General features: G+C 40.9%; 2 protein-coding genes and 1 long non-coding RNA gene across 5 annotated transcripts in view; 1 reads left to right on the top strand and 2 right to left on the bottom strand.

Moving 5' to 3' along the window:
* The window catches only part of MINPP1 (multiple inositol-polyphosphate phosphatase 1), a 36,033-nt gene extending 34,496 nt beyond the window's left edge, over positions 1 to 1,537 (top strand). Inside the window, exon 5 of the mRNA XM_066348268.1 lies at positions 895 to 1,537. Coding sequence (XP_066204365.1) covers positions 895 to 1,291 — 397 coding nt within the window. The 3' untranslated portion in view covers positions 1,292 to 1,537. The remainder of the gene's footprint in view (positions 1 to 894) is intronic.
* Positions 1,538 to 1,667: 130 nt separating this feature from the next.
* LOC136380479 (uncharacterized) lies at positions 1,668 to 13,078 on the bottom strand. The gene is made up of 3 exons (XR_010746955.1): positions 11,599 to 13,078; positions 11,245 to 11,361; positions 1,668 to 3,525 (listed from the first exon to the last, which is right to left on the bottom strand). It is a non-coding gene; the product is annotated as an uncharacterized lncRNA (long non-coding RNA).
* Positions 13,079 to 17,122: 4,044 nt separating this feature from the next.
* The window catches only part of LOC136380890 (uncharacterized), a 105,461-nt gene continuing 98,895 nt past the window's right edge, over positions 17,123 to 23,688 (bottom strand). The window contains exons 2-3 of one of the 3 annotated variants that reach the window (XM_066349114.1): positions 18,932 to 19,569; positions 17,123 to 17,676 (exon numbers count right to left, since the gene is read on the bottom strand). In XM_066349114.1, coding sequence (XP_066205211.1) covers positions 17,536 to 17,676; positions 18,932 to 19,495 — 705 coding nt within the window. In that variant the 5' untranslated portion in view covers positions 19,496 to 19,569 and the 3' untranslated portion in view covers positions 17,123 to 17,535. Of the gene's footprint in view, positions 17,677 to 18,931; positions 19,896 to 23,688 lie in introns of those variants that run through there. The other 2 variants (XM_066349113.1, XM_066349115.1) reach the window with 2 other exon arrangements.

Raw genomic sequence — 23,688 nt, 5'->3', positions numbered from 1 at the left:
TAGATGTTTTATTCCTACTTTCTTAAGGAGACTTGAAGAAGATGGCTTTATTATATTTATTCTAGTTTTAACACTTGAACCACTAAGGATTACTAAGTTGAATTTCAGTTTGTAGACTAGAATAGTGAAGAATAACAGTTATATTTGAGACAAGTGATTTACAAGCTATTATTTAATGAAAATACTTTTGAATTGCAAAAACTAATTAACATTCTTTTAGTTCTTGTAATTAATTTAAAAGTATGCCAAAATTTTGCTTCTTACCTTTAAAGCTCAACCTAGACATTCAGTGAGCTCTAAAATCTTTCTTCAAAAGCAAACATTAATAAGAAAGAATGCTTAAAATTGTATAAAATATTGATTTTTACAGTGGTTTCTGGCTTTGAAGGTACGCCTCATGGCTTGAAGACTTAAACTGTAAACAAGTATTTTTACTACTTGTTTTCTTTAACTTGTATCACTTTTAAATATTTACATTATGGGAGTGGTATTAGCTTTCACTTGCATATACTCAAATGTATAAAGGGATCAGGCAAGTAATGTATGAATCATCCTGTATCAGTTTTTCAAGAGTAGCCTCAAATCTGGATTTTTAAGAATCTAAAATCTCCCAATGGTGATAAATAATGCAAAATTGAAAAATATTTGTGCAGGTCAAATCAAATACAGCTTTGGTCTGAATGGTACTGCTTTGTAACTTCAGACCTAAGGGGCTGCTTCTTGGAAGTAAATACAGATTTTAGGTACTTTAGATGATTTAATTAATATATAGCAGTTAAGAAGAGAGGCTTACAATCACCTGTTGATGAGAAAGTTGTGGACTGCTTCTAAGTGTAGATATTATGTTCTGTGATATGAATGCATATACATATTTTTCTCAATTTCTCGTTTAAGGTCTCAGCCGGTTTCTTCTCCAGTCATCCTCCAGTTTGGTCATGCAGAGACCCTGCTCCCGCTTCTGTCTCTTATGGGCTACTTCAAAGACAAGGAGCCCCTAACAGCTTATAACTACAAGGAACAGATGCATCGGAAGTTCCGAAGTGGTCACATTGTACCCTATGCCTCAAACCTACTATTTGTGCTTTACCATTGTAAAAATGCTAAGACTTCTGAAGACGAATTTCGAGTGCAGATGTTATTGAATGAAAAGGTGTTACCATTGGCTTACTCGCAAGAAACTGTTTCTTTGTATGATGATCTGAAGAACCACTATAAGGACATCCTTCAGAGTTGTCATGCCAGTGAAGAATGTAAATTACCAAAGATGAACAACACATCTGATGAGCTATGAGTACATGGAGAACACGTGTAATTCATCAGGAATCTATAGGGGTTGATTATATGCTTAGAATAGGTGGGCAATGCCTGGTTACAGGAAGCTTTCATAGTACTTGGCTAGTTCTGTCTTTTCATAGAAAAACATTGAGTTTCTTTTTGAGTCTGGACATTGATGTGTAGGCAACGATTCTTCAAAGAAATAGCTGGCACTGCAAATGTTTACAGTTTCCTATTTATATATAAAGTCTCACAGTGAGAATATATTTTCAAAATCATGGCTTGTAAGTGCTGGAATAACAAAATATTTCAGTTGAGTGATCCATAACTTGATTGAACAAAGTCTAGGAACTTTACCAGGTGTGCTGAAATTTTCTCTTTTTTTTCCCCAGTAGCACAGGTCTAGTATTATCTTTCTTAATCAGAAATATTGTGATACAGTGGGAGTATCATTTTGAAAGAAAGCTAACATCTCTGAGAATTTGAAACAATGTTAAGAAACAGTCTGATTTAAAAGGACACTTTGGCCCTGGCTGGTTGGCTCAGTGGTAAAGCGTCGGCCCAGTGTGTGGAAGTCCCAATTTCGATTCCCAGCCAGAGCACACCGGAAAAGCGCCCATCTGCTTCTCTACCCTTCCCCCTCTCCTTTCTCTCTGCCTTTCTCTTCCCTTCCCGCAGCCAAGGCTCCATTGGAACAAAGTTGGCCTGGGCTCTGAGGATGGCTCCATGGCCTCCACCTCAGGCACTAGAATGGCTCCAGTTGCAATGGAGTAATGCCCCAGATGGGCAGAGCATCGCCCCCTGGTGGGCATGCCGGGTGGATCCCAGTCGGGCACATGCAGGAGTCTGTCTGTCTGCCTCCCTGCTTCTCACTTCAGAAAAATACAAATGAAATAAAATAAAAGGACACTTTGACTGAAGGAAGACCAAAGTATATAATATTTTTGTTAATATTTGTAAAGTATTTGAACACTTCTATAATAATGCCTTTTAACCTCCCATTAAGTCCTTCAAGGCCATTCTTTAATTATTATCTTAGCCCTGGCCAGGTACTCAATTGGTTAGAACATTGTTGGGACAAGTCAAGTTGTGGCTCTGATTCCTGGTCAGGGTACATACAGGGATCAACTAATGAATGCATACATAAGTGGAACAATAAAGCAGTGTTTCTGTCTTTCTCTCTAGAATTAAAAACTTTTTTTCATACTTGTTTTACATATATAGCAGTGGAAGGACAAAGGAGAACATTAGCGACATTAAGTGGATAGAATCCAAGTTTCTTCAGTCTGTTGCTTAGCAGTTTTTAACATTCTGTCACTTGGCTTCTATTTTTATATTTTGTTATGTGAAATACCTTTTGGTTGCTTAATATCTTTTTTCATTTTTTTTCTTCTGAATGGCTTAGTTTCATAGATATGAACTCATTTCAAAAAAAAATAGTTTGTGAGTTCTGTCAAATACCCTGAAAATGTTTGCTATAATAATAAACAGAGTTCTTGGTTTTTTCTACTCTTTGTGTTGATAAACAATCAGTGGTTTATGATAAAAGGTTAGAATTTTAAGCAGCTTTGACTAAATCAGACAACATAAGGCAATTTTCTTCTAATAGAAATATCCTAAAGTAAACTTTAACCTCAAAAAAGTGGAAATCCATTTTATTAAAAATCTAGGCTCTGGCCAGGTAGCTCAGTTAGAGCAGAAAGACCAGCACCAGTGCACAGACCTGCAGTTAGAAACCACTGGGTTAGAGCATCATCCCAACACACCAAGATTGTGGGTTCAATTCCTTGTCAGGGCACATACAAGAATCAACCAATGAATGCGCAACTAAGTGGAACAAAAATCTCTTTCTAAAATCGATCAATAAAAAAAAAATTTTAATATAAGAAGTATCCCAACAATATATTGAAATTATAAAAGAAAAGGCATAGAGCATTGATCTTCAAATGAATACTGTTCATCAAATAGATGATTGGTAAATTCTCTAGTTTCATCAATATACTGCTGATTGTTTCTGCAAAAAGTTCTGGTGTTTGCTTTTGTTTGACACTATCTTTAATTTTGAATTTATTGGGGTTATATTGGTTAATAAAATTATCTAGGTTTCATGTTGACAATTCTACAGTAAACCATCCGTGCATTGCATTGTGTTCACCACCCCACATCAAGTCTGCTTCTGTCACTGTCTTCCCCCCACCCTCCTCCACCTTCCCGCATCTCCTTTTCCTCCGGAAATCCCCACACTGCTCTCTGTGTCTCTATTTTTTCTTTTTTTTTTTTTTTTTTTTTTTTTTTTAAATAAATTTTTATTAATGGTAATGGGATGACATTAATAAATCAGGGTACATATATTCAAAGAAAACATGTCTAGGTTACCTTGTCATTAAATTATGTTGCATACCCCTCGCCCAAAGTCAGATTGTCCTTCGCCACCCTCTATCTAGTTCTCTGTGCCCCTCCCCCTCCCCCTAACTCTCCCCCTGTCCTCCCTCCCCCCACCCCTGGTAACCACCACACTCTTGTCCATGTCTCTTAGTCTCATTTTTATGTTCCACCAATGTATGGAATCATGTAGTTCTTGTTTTTTTCTGATTTACTTATTTCACTCCTTATAATGTTATCAAGATCCCACCATTTTGCTGTAAATGATCTGATGTCATCGTTTCTTATGGCTGAGTAGTATTCCATAGTGTATATGTGCCACATCTTCTTTATCCAGTCTTCTATTGAAGGGCTTTTTGGTTGTTTCCATGTCTTGGCCACTGTGAACAGTGCTGCAATGAACATGGGGCTACATGTGTCTTCACGTATCAATGATTCTGAGTTTTGGGGGTATATACCCAGTAGAGGGATTGCTGGGTCATAAGGTAGTTCTATTTGCAGTTTTTTGAGGAACCACCATACTTTCCTCCATAATGGTTGTACTACCTTACAGTCCCACCAACAGTGAATGAGGGTTCCTTTTTCTCCACAGCCTCTCCAACATTTGCTATTACCCGTCTTGTTGATCATAGCTAATCTAACAGGTGTGAGGTGGTATCTCATTGTAGTTTTGATTTGCATTTCCCTAATAACTAATGAAGCTGAGCATTTTTTCATATATCTGTTGGCCATTTGTATCTCTTCCTGGGAGAAGTGTCTATTCATGTCTTCTTCCCATTTTTTTATTGGATTGTTTGTTTGTTTGTTGTTGAGTTTTATGAGTTCTTTGTAAATTTTGGAAATTAGGCCCTTATCTGAGCTGTTGTTTGAAAATATCATTTCCCATTTAGTTGGCTGTCTGTTTATTTTTATATCAGTTTCTCTTGCTGAGCAAAAACTTTTTATTCTGATGTAGTCCCATTCATTTATCTTTGCCTTCACTTCTCTTGCCATTGGAGTCAAGTTCATAAAATGTTCTTTAAAACCTAGGTCCATGAGTTTAGTACCTATGTCTTCTTCTATGTACTTTATTGTTTCAGGTCTTATATTTAGGTCTTTGATCCATTTTGAATTAATTTTAGTACACGGGGACAGGCTGTAGTCGAGTTTCATTCTTTTGCATGTGGCTTTCCAGTTTTCCCAACACCATTTGTTGAAGAGGCTTTCTTTTCTCCATTGTGTGTTGTTGGCCCCTTTATCAAAGATTATTTGACCATATATATGTGGTTTTATTTCTGGGCTTTCTATTCTGTTCCATTGGTCTGAGTGTCTATTTTTCTGCCAATACCATGCTGTTTTGATTATTGTGGCCCTATAATATAGTTTAAAGTCAGGTATTGTAATGCCCCCAGCTTCATTCTTTTTCCTTAGGATTGTTTTGGCTATTCGGGGTTTTTTATAGTTCCATATAAATCTGATGATTTTTTGTTCCATTTCTTTAAAAAATCTCATAGGAATTTTGATGGGAATTGCATTAAATTTGTATATTGCTTTGGGTAATATGGCCATTTTGATTATATTTATTCTTCCTATCCAAGAGCAAGGAATATTTTTCCATCTCATTGTATCTTTTTCGATTTCCCTTAACAATGCTTTGTAATTTTCATTATATAGGTCCTTTACATTCTTTGTTATGTTTATTCCTAGGTATTTTATTTTTTTTGTTGCAATCGTGAAGGGGATTATTTTTTTGAGTTCGTTTTCTAATATTTCATTGTTGGCATAGAGAAAGGCTATGGACTTCTGTATGTTAATTTTGTATCCTGCGACCTTACTGTATTGGTTTATTGTTTCTAATAATCTTTTTGTGGAGTCCTTCGGGTTTTCGATGTATAGGATCATATCATCAGCAAAAAGTGATACCTTTACTTCTTCTTTTCCAATATGGATGCCTTTTATTTCTTTGTCTTGTCTGATTGCTCTGGCCAGAACTTCTAGCACCACGTTAAATAAGAGTGGAGAGAGTGGACAACCCTGTCTTGTTCCTGATTTAAGGGGGAAAGCCTTCAGTTTAGTGCCATTTAATATGATGTTAGCTGATGGTTTATCATATATGGCCTTTATCATGTTGAGATATTTTCCTTCTATACCCATTTTGTTGAGAGTCTTAAACATAAAATTGTGTTGTATTTTATCAAAAGCCTTTTCTGCATCTATTGATAAGATCATGTGGTTTTTGTTCTTTGTTTTGTTGATATGGTGTATTACGTTAACCGTTTTGCGTATGTTGAACCATCCTTGAGATTCTGGGATGAATCCCACTTGATCATGATGTATTATTTTTTTAATATGTTGTTGTATTCGGTTTGCCAGTATTTTGTTTAGAATTTTAGCATCTGTATTCATTAGAGATATTGGTCTGTAGTTTTCTTTCTTTGTGCCATCCTTGCCAGGTTTTGGTATGAGGGTTATGTTGGCCTCATAAAATGTGTTCGGAAGTATTGCTTCTTCTTCAATTTTTTGGAAGACTTTGAGTAGAATAGGAACCAAGTCTTCTTTGAATGTTTGATAGAATTCACTAGTATAACCGTCTGGGCCTGGACTTTTATTTTTGGGGAGGTTTTTAATAGTTTTTTCTATTTCCTCCCTGCTGATTGGTCTGTTTAGGCTTTCTGCTTCTTCATGACTCAGTCTAGGAAGGTTGTATTGTTCTAGGAATTTATCCATTTCTTCTAGATTGTTGTATTTGGTGGCATATAATTTTTCATAGTATTCTACAATAATTCTTTGTATATCTATGATGTCTGTGGTGATCTCTCCTCTTTCATTTTGGATTTTATTTATTTGAGTCCTGTGCCTTTTTTCCTTGGTGAGTCTTGCCAAGGGTTTGTCAATTTTGTTGACCTTTTCAAAGAACCAGCTCCTTGTTTTATTGATTTTTTCTATAGTTTTTCTGTTCTCTATTTCATTTATTTCTGCTCTGATTTTTATTATCTCCTTTCTTCGGCTGGTTTTGGGTTGTCTTTGTTCTTCTTTTTCTAGTTCCTTAAGGTGTGAAGTTAAGTGGTTTACTTCGGCTCTCTCTTGTTTGTTCATATAGGCCTGAAGTGATATGAACTTTCCTCTTATTACTGCTTTTGCTGCATCCCAGAGATTCTGATATGTCGTATTTTCATTTTCATTTGTCTGTATATATCTTTTGATCTCTGCGCTTATTTCTTCTTTGACCCATTCATTTTTTAGAAGTATGTTGTTTAGTTTCCACATTTTTGTGGGTTTTTCCCCCTCTTTTTTGCCGTTGAATTCTAGTTTCAAGGCTTTATGATCAGAAAATATGCTTGGTACAATTTCAATTTTTCTAAATTTGCTGATATTGTCTTTGTGGCCCAACATATGGTCAATTCTTGAGAATGTTCCATGTACACTAGAGAAAAATGTATACTCTGTCGCTTTGGGATGAAGTGTCCTGTAGATGTCTATCATATCCAGGTGTTCTAGTATTTCGTTCAAGGCCACTATATCTTTATTGATTCTCTGTTTGGATGACCGATCTAGAGCCGTCAGCGGAGTATTGAGGTCTCCAAGTATGATTGTATTTTTGTTAGTTTTTGTTTTAAGGTCAATAAGTAGCTGTCTTATATATTTTGGTGCTCCTTGGTTTGGTGCATATATATTAAGGATTGTTATGTCTTCTTGATTCAGTGTCCCCTTAATCATTATGAAGTGACCATTTTTGTCTCTGAGTACTTTTTCTGTCTTGTAGTCAGCATTATCAGATATGAGTATTGCTACACCTGCTTTTTTTTGGGTGTTGTTTGCTTGGAGTATTGTTTTCCAGCCTTTCACTTTGAATTTGTTTTTATCCTTGTTGCTTAGATGTGTTTCTTGTAGGCAGCATATAGTTGGATTTTCTTTTTTAATCCATTCTGCTACTCTGTGTCTTTTTATTGGTAAGTTTAATCCATTTACATTTAGTGTAATTATTGACACTTGTGGGTTCCCTACTACCATTTTATAAATTGCTTTCTGTTAGTTTTGTATCTAGTTTGATTCTTCTCTTTTGTTTTTCTATCATTTGTTTCTGTTTGTTTGTGTTCCATACTTCTTTCCTCTGTTGCTACCTTTTTTAAGTCATGTGTTTTTGTGGTGGTTTTTTCAAGGGTGGTTACCATTAAGTAATGAAAAGGGTACCTACCATATTCATTGTAGTACCCTATCTTATAAGTATTTCTGCACTTCATCGTCCTTTGCTACTGTTAATCTCCATTCTCTCCCCCCCTTTTTTTTTCCTTTGTTGTCACAGTTTAAGTTTGGTTTTATTGTGTTCTTGGTGGAGCTGTTACTTGTGGTGTTGTTTTCTTTTGTTCTTTGAATCTGGTTGGAAAACCCCCTTTAGTATTTCCTGGAGTGGGGGCTTTCTCGTGATAAATTCTCTCATCTTTTCTGTATTTGTGAATGTTTTTATATCTCCTTCATACTTGAAGGATAGCTTTGATGGGTATAGTATTCTTGGCTGAAAGTTCCTCTCTTTCAGGGCCTTAAATATTGGGGTCCACTCTCTTCTAGCTTGTAGAGTTTCTGCTGAGAAATCTGATGATAATCTAATAGGCCTTCCTTTATATGTTGTACTCTTCTTTTCCCTGGCTGCCTTGAGAATTTTTTCTTTGTCATTGGTTTGTGTCATCTTTATTATGATGTGCCTTGGAGTGGGTTTGTTGGGGTTAAGAAAACTCGGTGTTCTGTTTGCTTCTTGAACTTGAGGCTTTAGTTCTTTCCACAGGCTTGGGAAGTTCTCGTCTATTATTTGTTTGAGTATATTCTCCATTCCATTTTCTTTCTCTTCTCCCTCTGATATACCTATTATTCTTATGTTATTCTTTCTGATGGAGTCAGATAATTCCTGTAGGGCTTTCTCGTTTTTTATTATTTTTGAGTCTCTTTCTTCTTCTCTCTGTTGTGCCTCAAGTTGTTTGTCTTCTATTTCACTAATCCTATCTTCAATCTGGGTTGTTCTGCTAGCTAAGCTTGTTACCTCGTTTTTCAGCTCGTGAATTGAGTTTTTCATTTCTGTTTGATTTGTTTTTATAGTTTCAATTTCCTTGGTAATATATTCTTTGTGTTCATTGAGTTGTTTTCTGATCTCCCTATATTGCCTTTCCGTGTTTTCTTGTATATCTCTGAGTATTTTTAAGATTTCTATTTTAAATTCTCTGTCATTTAGCTCCAAGGCTTCCAATATGTTAAGTCTTTTCTCCATAGATTTTTCCACATCTATTTGTGTTACCTCTCTTTCTTTTGTATCCATAATATTCGATTTCCTCTTTCTTATTGGCATCTGCGGGTGGTCTTGTTGATAGCACTAATTAGAATTAATAAAGAGTAAAAAGTAAAAAACAAAAACAAAAACAAAAACAAAAACAAAAACAAAAAAAAACAAAGGGTAAAACACCCCACAAAAAAAAAAAAAAAAGCAGTAATAATTTATTATTTCCCCCTTTTTTTTTTCTTTGTTCTCCTTCCCTCCTCTCCCCTCCTCAGGGAAATATCATGCCTATAATGGAGGGCCTGGTTTGCGGTGAAGAGTTCAAGGGGGGCAAAAAAAAATAAATAAATAAAATAAAATAAAAAAAAAAGGGAAGAAAATCTTAGACAAGCATAAGTTGATCTGCCTGCGGGTGACGGTCAACCAAGAGATATAATGAGAGGGACAAGAGGGAACCAGAAAAAAGGACAAAAAAAAAAGGAATAATCAAGAAGAAAAAATAAAAATAATAAGTAAAAATACGTTGTATTAAGTGGAGCAAAGACCAAATACAATGGAGACCTTGGGTTGGGAGGACCCAAAATGCCACTAAAACAAACCAACCAGAAAAAAACAAAAACAAAACCGAAAAAGAAAAACAAAGCCAAAAAAAAAAAAACTTTGAGTCCCAAATTAACTAATTTGTTCGTGATTGAGGATTAAATGGGAGGAAAGTAAAACGAGAAAAGAAAAAACGAATAGAAAGGAAAAAATAAGAAAAAGTGAAAAACGAAGGAAGAAATAAAAAAGGAAGAGAAAAAAACAAAATAAGGCAAAAAAAACAAAAGAGGAGAGAGTGAGAATTAAGTGTCCTGGAGTATAACCCCAAAGGAGGGTGAGGATGAAGGAGAGAAATAAAATGTAACACTTATGGGTAGTGTAGTTCAAGAAAAGGGAAGCATAAGATGGGCAGAGAATAGAAGGGCTGAGGTGGAGGAAATAAAGGCAATAAGATAGAAGGAACAAACAACAACAACTACAAAAAAAAAAACAACCAACAAACAGTGGAACAAGCTGCAAAGTCTGTGGATTTTTCCTGATTTTGAGATGTCAACCTCTTCCTCCTTCTCCTCTCTCCCTCTTCCCGGTCGGCGACTCTGCACCCCAGGCCCTGCCCCTGCGCCACACCCAGGCAGGGACTTGCAGTTGATGGGGTTCTATGGCAATGTCACACAATTGGCTTTATTCTTGTTGGTAGTCAAGGCCTGCCGGCGTCTGCAGGGTCTAACGACGAGAGAGTTCGCCTTCGTGGATTCTCTCTCCCAGTCCCCCCCTCCTGAACTAGCAGCCTGGCGATCCAGCCCCAAGGCTGCCACTGCTTCTGCCTGGGGAGTAATAGGCTCAAAGAGCTGGGAAATCCCCACTCTATCCCCACTCAGTGCAAGGCTCTGGGAAGGGCTCTGACAGTCAGGGCCTCCAGTGTAATCAGGCCGGGGTGGGAGTCAATTGTTGTCAAGGTGATTGTTCAACGCCTAGCATTCCGTTGGACCTCTCAACCCAGGCTTTCCACACTTTGTAGCCTGTTTTGGCCGGTAAAAAGAGACACTAGTCTCTGCTTGCGACTAGTGTGGTATAGATCTTATTATCTGCCAAGTCCTTCTTGTTAGCGTTTATCCCTGAATATGGAGGCTCTATCAATCAGAAGTTGCCCCCGCCCCTTTAGCGAGAGGCACCAAAAAATATCACGCCTCTTGTCTTGGGTCGGTGAACTGAGAGAGATCTTATCAATTAGAACCGAGGGTGTGCAGATTTCACGGGTTAAGTTAATTTTAGTAATTGGGTCGCAGCTGTGCTCCCGAAGGTATTTCAGGCTGCCTGCGTGCGCCCCTCCCCCAACGCTTGATTGTTAGCTTGAATGGCTGGGTGAGGTGCCCCGCCTGCGGAGAGAATCTCCCAAGTAGGGAATACCGCCCTGGGGCCTCTCCCGCTCCCGTGCGCGGGCCGCTGGGAACGTTAGCGGTGCTCGGTCTGCAATGCTCGGTCTGCAATCAGACCGGGAGCGCGCCAGCGGCTGTTTGCCGCTGGCTCTGCAACCGACCCACCGCTCGCGGCGGCGGCGGCGGCGGCGGCGGCGCGGCGGCGGTTTCCGAGTGCGGGATGACTTACCACCGGCGCACTTTCTCGCGGCTTGAATGAACGTCCCTGCGGTAGCTTCCTCCACACCCTCGTCTCTCAGATTCGAGTGATAACAGTCCTTTTGCTTTCAGTTTGCTCCGAAGATAAATTTTCCTGTTTCTAGTTGATAAATTTGTTGTGATTTTGGGGAGATCTGTCGGACGCGCTGCTCACGGCGCCATTTCCGTGACGTCACACTCTATTTTTTCTTTGCTTAAGCCTTTCACATTTTTTCACCCAGCCTCCCAACCCCAACCCCTCTGACTGCTGAACATTCACACCCATTGTCTTGTTTTATTAAAATAAACCTGCCTGCCCTGTGGTGGCGCAGTGGATAAAATGTCGACCTGGAAATGCTGAGGTCGCCGGTTCGAAACCCTGGGCTTGCCTGGTCAAGGCACATATGGGAGTTGATGCTTCCAGCTCCTCCCCACCTTCTCTCTCTGTCTCTCCTCTCTCTCTCCCTCTCTGTCTCTCTCTCTCCCTTTCTCTCTCCTCTCTAAAATGAATTTTAAAAAAATTAAAAAAAAATCTTTAAAATAAACCTTATAACATTTGGTTTAGATCCAAATAACAATTGAGGACCTTTGAATGCCTCCCTGATGCCGCTGCCCTCACTCCCTGCAGCGTAAATTCAGTACCATTCCATTGCATGCTTGTGAGTTTTAAAATAGTCTTCAAGAGGATATTGTACATATCATTCTTGAATGATTTATTTTAGCTGCTGTGTTTTTCAAGACTTCTTGATTCCGATCTTTTCTGTCCCAAATTAATACCATTAATTCATCAATAACTGTTGGGTACTTCTTATGTACATACACTAGAGTTCAGTCTGTGGGCATATAAAGTTAAATGAACCTAGTTCTTTCAAGGGGGTTCTCTTAAAAAACCTTAAATTTATTTGGTGTCTGGCAGATTAAATAATTTTGACTCATAAGCTTTTTATAGAATATGAAAATTTTATAGGAATTATTTAATTTTATTGTTAAATAGACCGTGTCGTTTTTGTAGTTATTGCTGTGTAAAGTATTTCAGGATGAAGGGTTAAGTGTGGTCCGTTTTTGTTAATGTTACGGAGGTTATGATGTTACTCTGGTGCTGTTCCTCTCATTTTGGAAATGCCTGACAAGAGTATCATGGAAACTGAAGTTCTGATCTAGAATAGGATATATAAAAATTCAACATTGAAAAATAATCTTTGGCAAATGAGTTCATTCACAGTAGGTGACCAAATTACTCATTTAAGCCAAAATTTAATCACTGTGATCTAACATTTTAGCCTATGGACATGAGCCATTTTTTCTGTCTAATCTATAGCTTGATGTGTGAAATGTTTTGTACTTACTGGTTTTTATAATTATTTTGAAGTTTCTGCTCTCCAATACATAATCATTCACTTGATACTATTTTTGTATATTCTCTTGATCTTATTTGTAAAGAAAGAAGCTTGGTTTTTTTTTTCTAGGCATAATCAACTTTTATGATATTCTTACTTAAGTGCTTTCCTTTTGTAAACTGCCAAACTGATGCAGGCCCTTAAAATTTTGGAAGTTACAAACAACCAAATTAGAATATGTAAGTATAAGTTTTTGGAATATATATCTCTAAGATGGTATTTCATGTGGTTCATTCGTTATCCTTGGAACTTGGACTGTCTTTTGCCAAACGTAAACTGAAAATAAATATTTGCATTACCATATAATTTGCCTATATCTAGCTCTCTGCACTTCACAGATTAGTTAATTCTCTCCTAATCAGCCTGACCAGGCAGTGGTGCAGTGGATAGAGCATCGTCTGGGACACTGAGGACCTAGGTTTGAAACCCGAAGGTTGCTGGCTTCAGCGTGGGATCACAGACATGACCCCGTGGTTGCTGACTTGAGCCCAGATTGCTGGCTTAAAGCCCAAGGTCGCTGGCTTGAGCAAGGAGTCACAAACCTAGGCTCTACTGGAGCCACCCCCTCCCCTCGAGGCACATATGCATAAGCAATCAATAAACAACTAAGGTGCCACAAAGACGAATTGATACTTCTCATCTCTCTCCCTGTCTGTCTCGCTAAAAGAAAAAAATTTCTCTCCTAATCATTTTTTTTCTTGAGCATTTTCCTTAAGCAGCTCAATTCATTTTTAAGCACCTTCATGTTAACCTATGAAGATATTTTTAATTGGTTGTGTGTAATAGTATTTTTGAGGAAATTTCACAAGAAAAATGCTGTCATTGTTACAGTTAAAAGATTTGTAGTTTGGAGCTTCATGCTTGGCAGTTTTGAAGGAAATTAACTTTAAAAACTTTCACTGTAAGTACTGAAGTAATATATTTTAAAATAGGATTCTTAATTTTATTATCTCTAAAACATTCATAATTAAGTATCTCCCTTGTTCTAGTCCCAAGTTTTAAACCATTAATTATACCCAAACAGTTCATGTTCACACTTATGTTGTGCTGAGAGAAAAATATTTGTTCATTAGAATGGTAGCCTTCCAAACTAAATAGTACTGCCAGTTTACTGAGAAAGTTTTATTAGAATATTTATTTTATATTATTTCTGAAATGGCTAATGTGGAAAATGAAGCTGGACTGACAGTCTAGAGCAGGGGTCCCCAAACTTTTTACACAGGGGGCCAGATCACTGTCCCTCAGACCATTGGAGGGCCGGACTATAAAAAAAACTATGAACAAATCCCTATGCACACTGCACATATTTTAAAGTAAAAAAAAACCCGGGAACAAATACAGTATTTAAAATAAAGATCAAGGAAATTTAAATCAACAAACTGACCGGTATTTCAATGGGAACTATGGGCCTGCTTTTGGATAATGAGATGGTCAATGTGCTCTCACTGACCACCAATGAAAGAGGTGCCCCTTCTGGAAGTGCGGCAGGGGCCGGATAAATGGCCTCTGGGGGCCGCATGTGGCCCGCAGGCCGTAGTTTGGGGACCCCTGGTCTAGAGATTCTGCTTATTTCATTAGCATTCATTTTTACCAGCCTTGGTTCTGATTGTCTTTTGACTGAACATTAACAATTTGGGTATTTTTGGAAACTTTTTCAACAAATACTCTCCTTCTGGAAAGAAAATCCAATTTTGTTGTAATATATATAAAATTACATTGGTGAGGTCCTGGCCATCAGCTCAGTGGTAGAGCATCTACCCTGCCTGTGGATGTCCCGGGTTCAATTCCTGGTCAGGACACACAGGAGAAGTGACCATTGGCTTCTCCACCCCTTCCCCTTTCTCTCTTTCTTTCTCTTTCACTCTCACTCTCTTCCCCTCCTGCAGCCATGGCACAGTTGGTTTGAGTTCATCGCTGGCTCCATGGAGTCTCTCCTCAGAAGTTAAAAAGCTTGTTGTGAACATGACTCCGGATGGGCAGAGCGTCGGCCCCAGCTGCAGGTCACCTGGTGGATCCCAGTCAGGTAGCCTGTGAGAGTCAGTCTCTTCTGCCCCAGCTGCGGGTCACCTGGTGGATCCCAGTCAGGTAGCCTGTGAGAGTCAGTCTCTTCTGCCCCAGCTGCGGGTCACCTGGTGGATCCCAGTCAGGGAGCCTGTGAGAGTCAGTCTCTTCGGCCCCAGCTGCGGGTCACCTGGTGGATCCCAGTCAGGGAGCCTGTGAGAGTCAGTCTCTTCGGCCCCAGCTGCGGGTCACCTGGTGGGTCCCAGTCAGGGAGCCTGTGAGAGTCAGTCTCTTCGGCCCCAGCTGCGGGTCACCTGGTGGGTCCCAGTCAGGGAGCCTGTGAGAGTCAGTCTCTTCGGCCCCAGCTGCGGGTCACCTGGTGGATCCCAGTCAGGGAGCCTGTGAGAGTCAGTCTCTTCGGCCCCAGCTGCGGGTCACCTGGTGGATCCCAGTCAGGGAGCCTGTGAGAGTCAGTCTCTTCGGCCCCAGCTGCGGGTCACCTGGTGGATCCCAGTCAGGGAGCCTGTGAGAGTCAGTCTCTTCAGCCCCAGCTGCGGGTCACCTGGTGGATCCCAGTCAGGGAGCCTGTGAGAGTCAGTCTCTTCAGCCCCAGCTGCGGGTCGCCTGGTGGATCCCAGTCAGGGAGCCTGTGAGAGTCGGTCTCGTCGGTCTCTTCGGCCCCAGCTGCGGGTCACCTGGTGGGTCCCAGTCAGGGAGGCTGTGAGAGTCAGTCTCTTCGGCCCCAGCTGCGGGTCACCTGGTGGATCCCAGTCAGGGAGCCTGTGAGAGTCAGTCTCTTCAGCCCCAGCTGCGGGTCACCTGGTGGGTCCCAGTCAGGGAGGCTGTGAGAGTCAGTCTCTTCGGCCCCAGCTGCGGGTCCCCTGGTGGGTCCCAGTCAGGGAGCCTGTGAGAGTCAGTCTCTTCGGCCCCAGCTGCGGGTCACCTGGTGGATCCCAGTCAGGGAGCCTGTGAGAGTCAGTCTCTTCGGCCCCAGCTGCGGGTCACCTGGTGGGTCCCAGTCAGGGAGGCTGTGAGAGTCAGTCTCTTCGGCCCCAGCTGCGGGTCACCTGGTGGGTCCCAGTCAGGGAGCCTGTGAGAGTCAGTCTCTTCGGCCCCAGCTGCGGGTCACCTGGTGGATCCCAGTCAGGGAGCCTGTGAGAGTCAGTCTCTTCGGCCCCAGCTGCGGGTCACCTGGTGGATCCCAGTCAGGGAGCCTGTGAGAGTCAGTCTCTTCGGCCCCAGCTGCGGGTCACCTGGTGGATCCCAGTCAGGGAGCCTGTGAGAGTCAGTCTCTTCGGCCCCAGCTGCGGGTCACCTGGTGGATCCCAGTCAGGGAGCCTGTGAGAGTCAGTCTCTTCGGCCCCAGCTGCGGGTCACCTGGTGGATCCCAGTCAGGGAGCCTGTGAGAGTCAGTCTCTTATCTTCCCTCCTCTCACTTGGAAAGGAAGAAAATAAGAAGTATATATCCTGGAAAAATACTTCTTTGGATACATACAGATAAGAAAGTTTAATTTACCAAAACATTGCTAATCAGAGTTAGGAAGAACTCTTAATTTTGCTCCAACCATATTTGCTCTTCCTTTGAGAGACCATTGGTTTCTTTCCTTACCATTTTTTTCTTTTCTTTGCCTTCCTGAGAAAGTGAGAATATGAGTCTTGTCAAGACAGTGTGTGTGGTGCTTTTTGCCTTCTGTCCGCAGCGTGGCTCCCTGACACTTTGTCACTCTGCAATATGGGAACTAGGGTAAGAGCCTCTTTGCTAATTTGACTGTTTTAGATACAGTTTTTTAGTCCCTCTAAGAAGTGCCACAAGTGCTATCCATGATGGGAAAAATATAATTTAAGTTTTACATCTTTTCTAGTTTAGTACCAGATAACTGAAAAGAGTCTGAGGAAAGATCATGAGATTTGGGAGGCAGAAGATTGAAGAAATGAGAAACAATAGCCTGCCTTTTCCTTGCTGGGAGATAAAACATGAAATTCCAGATGCAGATTGGGAATCAGAAGTAGCTGGGATTTTATATCCACTTGATCTGGTTGCAAGCTTTAGGTCTTTCTGCATATGCACCTTTTCACTTAAAGGAAGCATTGTACGGCTTCTCTTTGGCATATCTAAATTGCCAGCATCATTACTCTTGTACTTTGGGGCCATTATTAAGTACAATAAAGGGTTACTTGAACACAAACACTGTGATACTGCACCTGTGGATCTGATAACTGAGATGGGTATTAAGTAACAGGCAGGGAGCATATACAGTGTGGATACACTGGACAAAAGGATGATTCACGTCCTGATGGGACAGAGTAGGATGGCATGAGATTTCATCAGGCTACTCAGAAGGGCATGCAGTTTATCCTGACCAGGTGGTGGTGCAGTGGATAGATCATCAATCTGGGGCACTGAGGACCCAGGTTCAAAGCCCTGAGGTAACCGGTTTGAGCAGAGGCTCACCAGCTTGAGTGCAGGATCACCGGCTTGAGTGTGGGTTAATAGTCATGACCCGTGGTCTCTGGCTTGAGCAAGGGGTCAATGGCTCGGCTGGAGCCCTTTGTCAAGATATGCATGACAAACAGTCAATGAACAGCTACTACAAGTGCTGCATCTCTAAGTTGATGCTTCTCATCTCCCTCTGACTTTCTCAAAGCATAATATAATAATAATAATAATAATAATAATAATAAAAGAAAGGCATGTGGTTTAAAACAGGAACTTTTTATTCCTGAAATATTCCATTTAATATTTTGGGGTCTCAGTTAACACTGAGTAACTGAAACCATGGAACATGAAACTACGGAGAAGGGAGACTACTGTATTTGATATCAGCCCAGCTCTTTAAAAAATAGAAGCATGGCACCTGACCAGGCGGTGGTGCAGTGGGTAGAGCATCGAACTGGGATGTGGAGGATCCAGGGTCGAAACCCCAAGGTTGCTCGTTTGAGCACAGGCTCATCTGGTTTGAGCACTCTCACCAGCTTGCGCGCAGGGTTGTTGGCTTGAGTGTGGGATCATAGACATGACCCCATCTCTGGCTTGAGCCCAAAGGTCGCTGGCTTGAAGCCCAAGGTCACTGGCTTGAGCAAGGGGCTACTCGCTCTGCTGTAGCCTCCCAGTCAAGGCACATATGAGAAAGCAATCAATGAAAGCAAGATGCTGCATGCAACAAAGAATTGATGCTTCTGATCTCTTTCCCTTCCTGTTTGTCCTTATCTGTTCCTTTCTCTGTCTCTGTGAAAAAAAAAAAACAACAAAAAACAGAAGCATGGCTGGAAGACTCATCCAACCCATGGGCCTATAGGAGCTTCAAAGATTTAGTTTCTTTAGCAGGTCTAAAAGCTCTTTGTAAAGCCAGTGGCCAGGGCCACTATCACAGCAACCCGGCCCATGCAGGTTCGCATTGGATTCGGACAGTCGGTAAAGAAACAACGGAGCCAAAAACTGATGGGCTGTCATCTTTAATTCTAGCTTGCACCCGGCGGGCAAGTAAAACACACACTGGGCTCCAAAACCCACTCACATTCAGTGCTCATAAAGCTACTGATTTATCCGAGTTTCCTAGAATCAAAGGTTTCTAGCTCACCAGACTTATTCACCTCTGTTCCCCATCTCCTTCCCTCTCCCTGCACAAACTGGCTTCTCACTCAACACTCTGCCATCTTGGCTGCTTCTCCTGGCCACATGGCCTCTTTCTGCTCTCCTCTCTGCTCTCTCCTCTAATGATAATCTCAGGAACCAAGAGCGCAAGCAAGCTCCTGTTCTGCCCCCATTTTATAGTGTAGAAATCAAAACCTTTAATCCAATATACAAAATAGGGAAGTCTCTAATACAAAGTCACTTATCTGGGACATGATGGGATTGTACCACCCCACATCAAAAGGGGTGGGAAAGGCTTAATCCCAAAACCAAGCCCCAGGCTACAAGGATTCTTCCTGCCCATAGCCCACAGAGACACACATTAATATCACCTGGGCAACGGCCTCCACGTGGGCAGCATCATCTTTAACAAAGTGAGCATAATACATTTTACCTGCCCAACAATCCACCCCTATGCTCACTTTACTACCCACAATCTACATTACCAGCATCCCTGTGCAAGGAAATTAGCACATTACACAAATTACAACAGCACAAATCATACAGTTTCAACAATTACAAAGGTATACTTCACCAGTCTCTGAGCACTTTGCCCAAAGCGCAAAATGTCCTCGACCTTTTTTCTAGCCATGAAAGAAGCTTCCCGGGGCAGGGGAAGGGCCTCTAGCAAAGCCGCCCCCCACCCCCATCAGGGTATTTCACATTGTCCAAAATCCGTAAGTCTGTTCAACAAAGGAGTCAGTGCCCACTCCGGTCGTAATCCAGGAAATCAGTCCGTGCACATGGGGCGTCAGCCACCCCCCTCATCCCTGCTGTCCTGGCAGGTCTTACACTGTCCCAAAGAGGAGCACATGGCGTTCAGCCCTATGTCCCAAAATCACAGACCTACCAGGGCTGTAGTAGGTGCTCCTTCCAGCTGGGCTTCCATCTTCTGGAGACTGCGGCTTGCAACTCCAGCCCGATTCTCCTCATCCTCCAAAGAGGAACTGAAAACACCAGCTCCCACTGCCAGGCTCGAACCCCGGGCTGCCACAGCCTTCTGCTCTGCAGACCTTGCAGCTCCGGACCCGATCTCAGCTTCAGCTTCAGCCTCAGCCCCGACCTCCCACTGCTGCTGGCTCTCCACAAAGTCCAGGGCAATCTGCAACTCACGAACCAGTGAATCCTCCTCCAGCAGGTGCTCCTTTTCCAGGCAAATCTCGCAAACCTGGTCAGGCTCCTCCTCCAACGCTTCCTCCAGCTCCAGGGTCAGCATCTGTTTCTCCCACGTTTGCTCCAGCTCCTTCCACTGCTCGGTTTGCAGGTCCTGGGCAGCCTCTTCCACAGAGCTCTCGGTTTCCTCACCCATGGCTGTAAAAGTCAGCCAGCCTACGGTCCCCAAAAGGACAGCCATGGGGAACCATAACAGCAGCCGGTCCTCTACTCCACCGCTCAAAGGTGGTGGTTGCTCCATACCGAACTGTATCGAATCCTGCCACAGACTACGCCAAATGTAAAGCCAGTAGCCACGGCCACCATCACAGCCGCCTGGCCTCCTCCACGTGGCCTTTCTCTGCTCTCTGCTGTGATCTCTCTGCTCTCTCATGCTAATCATCCCAGGAACCAAGAGCGCAAGCAAGCTCCTGTTCTGCCCCCATTTTATAGTGTAGAAATCAAAACCTTTAATCCAATATACAAAATAGGGAAGTCTCTAATACAAAGTCACTTATCTGGGACATGATGGGATTGTACCACCCCACATCAAAAAGGGTGGGAAAGGCTTAATCCCAAAACCAAGCCCCAGGCTACAAGGATTCTGCCTGCCCATAGCCCGCCCCCAACACACATTAATATCACCTGGGCAACGGCCTCCACGTGGGCAGCGTCATCTTTAACAAAGTGAGCATAATACATTTTACCTGCCCAACACTCTTGGCTACCAAGTATTTTATCAGCACTATTATAGATGTGGGTACATTTATTAGTTAATATTTGCCCAACACAGAGATATATGAAGTCTACTCTTCAGAGTAGACTCATGTTACAGAGTCATAATATAACAGGTACTTTACAATTCTTAATACTCAGCAATGTACCTGATGTTAACTATAAATAAATCATGTGTTATCTATAAAATAAATCATGTGTGTGAATTAATAGTTGCCATTGGATAAGGGCAATATCTGCACCTGCCAAATAACTATAGAAGGTACTTTACCTGTTAGTCCACTTAATTTTTATTATATACTATGAGGTTGATAATATGAAGCCCATTTTGCATATGAGGAAATTGAGGTCAAATATGGAAAGTGCATTTTTAATATTTTAAGCTTTATTCAAATTCATTATATCAGTAATAAAACTGGACTTTGGACCTAGAGCTTTTGGGGCACTTTGTTGTGCAGATTGAGTCATGCACTCTAATTGTAAACTACTTAAATCTCTTGATTCCTCTCATTAAAGCAATTAAAATGGTTTTGATGTTGCTGCCACCCTTTGTCCTTCTCTATAGTGATTGGCTGTAATTGCTGAGGCCAAGAAGTTGCACACTCAGCAGGAAACAGAAGGGAGACCAAAGTCATCAGTCTTGTATATGATGATTCCCAAGGCAGTTCAGTTTATATTGATATTTCTCCCCAGGCTTAGCTGACTGCACCATGCACTTGTTGCAGAAGGCTTTCTGAAGTATCCAGGAGGGTGGGGCTGGTTAATTGATTTTTGTATTATAAACCAGCTTAGAATTGCATTTGTATTTCAAAGCAAAGCACAATTCAGACCTTGTTGGGAGATGCTAGATTGAATTCCAGCATAATGGCAAATATAGTTATATCATGTAGTTATTTTCCCTTCCATTGTTTCATTCAATGAAGTAGCTACTTATGCCAGCCCTCATAGCCTCACTCCCATAATTAACCCATCAAGTTCATAGAGCCAGGTTCTTCACCATATATCAATGATGCAGAATTGTAAGGGATGAAAAAGGTAAAATATCCTGCAAGTTGCATATGGTTCACCATGTCAGTGATCTCTGCCCCACCCCATCAGATAAATTGAGTGTACCACTCTGACTCTCATTGCAATAACAATGTGTGTTACAGCAAACACCACATGACTGCCCAATAGTTTGTTTGGCTCCTTTTTTGGCGGTTTTTTTTTTTTTTTTTTTTTTTTTTTTTGGCAGGGGGAGGAGTTGTTTTGAGGCAAAATTGGTACATAACGATATGTTAGTTTCAGGTGTACAACATAATTCAATCTTCGTATGTACTATAAAATGATCACCATGGGAAGTAGTTATTATCCATTATCCATCACTATACAATTGACTCCCTTTACTCATTTTGCCCACCCCCAAACCTATTTCTCTCTGATAACTATGAATCTATTCTCTACTGATGAGTTTTATTTTTTAGATTCTATACATAAATGAAATCATACAGTATATATCCTCTCTGACTTATTTCGTCTAGCATATTACTCTAAAGATCCATCCATATTGTTGCAAATGGCAAAACTTCTCTTTGTGGCTGAGCAGCATTCCACTGTACATATGTACTGCATCTTATTTATGCACTCACCTCTTGATGAACACATAGGTTGTTTATTTATTTGACTATTATAAATGATGCAGCAATGAGCAGAGGGATACATATATCTTTTCTAATTAATATTTTCATTTTCTTCAGAAAAATATCCCAAAATAGAATAGCTAGTTCATTGGTAGTTCAATTTTTAATTTTTGAGGACCTGCCATACTGTTTTCTGTAGTGGCTGCACCAATTTTTTTCCCACAAGGGTTATCTTTTCTCTACATTCTTGCCAACACTTGTTCCTTCTTGTCCTTTTAATAATAGCCATTTTACAGATATGAGTGATAACTACTTGTGGTTTTTATTTGATGTTGTGTTAGTGATATTGAACATCTTTTCATGTGCCTCTTAGCCATCTGTGTGTTCTTTAGAAAAATGACTTCTTAGATCCTCTGCCCAAAATCAGATTATTTTTTCTGCTATTGGGTTGAGTTTTTATATATTTTGCATACTAATCCCTTATAAGATATATGATTTGCAAATATTTTCTCCCACTCAGTAGGTTGTCTTTTAATTGGGTTGATGGTGTCCTTTGCTGGGCAGAAGCTTTTTAGTTTGATGTAATTCCACTTGTTTATTTTTGTTTTTGTTGCCTTTGCCTTTTAGAGTCAGATTCAAAAATTCAACATCAAGACCAATGTCAGGGAGCTTACTACCTGTTTTTTCCCCCAGTTTTATGGTTTCAATTTTTACATTTGAATCTTTAATGCATTTTGATTTAATTTTTGTGTATGGTGTAAGACAGAAGTCTAGTTGTATACTTTTGCATGTGTCTGTTCAGTATTCCCAGCACCATTTATTGAAGAGATTGTTCTTTCCTCATTGCATATTCTTGGCTCCTTTGTTATAAATTAATTAACTATTTATCTCTAGGTTTCCTATGTGTTTGTTTCTGTATCAGAACCATACTTTTTTTTTTTTTGTGTATTTTTCTGAAGCTGGAAACGGGGAGAGACAGTCAGACAGACTCCTGCATGCGCCCGACCAGGATCCACCCGGCACACCCACCAGGGGCGACGCTCTGCCCACCAGGGGGCGATGCTCTGCCCCTCCGGGGCGTCGCTCTGCTGCGACCAGAGCCACTCTAGTGCCTGGGGCAGAGGCCAAGGAGCCATCCCCAGCGCCCGGGCCATCCTTGCTCCAATGGAGCCTTGGCTGTGGGAGGAGAAGAGAGAGACAGAGAGGAAGGGGGGGGTGGAGAAGCAAATGGGCGCTTTTCCTGTGTGCCCTGGCCGGGAATCGAACCCGGGTCCCCCGCACGCCAGGCTGACGCCCAGAACCATACTTTTTGATTGCTCTAGCTTTGTAGTATAGTTTGAAATTGGAGGACATGATACCTCTAACTTTGTATTTTCTCAAGATGGCTCTGGCTATGTGGAGGTCTTTTGTGGTTCCATATACATTTTAGAGTTATGTGTCCTAGATCTGTGAAAAATGCCACTGGAATTTTGATAGGGATTGCATTTGATCTGCTTTGGGTAGTATGGATATTTTAACAATAATGATTCTTCCAATACATGAGCACAGAATATCTTCCCATTTTTTTTTCAATTTTTTTTCATCAATGTCTTATAGTTTTCAGTTTACAAGTCTCCTTGGTTAAATTCATTACTAGGTTTTGTTCTTATTGATGCAATTGTAAATGGGATTGTTTTCTTGATATCTCTTTCTGATAGTTTGTTATTAGTGTATAGAAACACAACAGATTTCTATATATTGATTTTGTGTCCTGCAACTTTATTGAATTTATTAGGTCGATCAGTTGGGATTCTTCAGGGTTTTCTACAAATAATGAGAGTTTTACTTCTTCCTTTTTGACTTGGATGTCTTTTATTTCTTTTTCTTGTCTTATTGCTATAGCGTGGACTTCAAAAACATGTTGAATGGAAGTGGTGAGAGTAGGCATCTTTGTCTTGTTCCTGACCTTAGATGAAATGCTTTCAGTTTTTCACCATTGAGAATGATGTTAACAGTGGATATGTCATATGTGGCTTTTATTATGTTGAGGTATGATTCCTTTATATGCTTTGAGAGTTTTTATCATAAAAGGATGTTGAATTTTGTCAAATACTTTTTCTGT

The sequence above is a fragment of the Saccopteryx leptura genome, chromosome 9, assembly GCF_036850995.1.
Source record: "Saccopteryx leptura isolate mSacLep1 chromosome 9, mSacLep1_pri_phased_curated, whole genome shotgun sequence".
Taxonomy (NCBI): Eukaryota; Metazoa; Chordata; class Mammalia; order Chiroptera; family Emballonuridae; genus Saccopteryx; species Saccopteryx leptura.
This window is presented reverse-complemented; position numbering and strand designations above follow the sequence as displayed.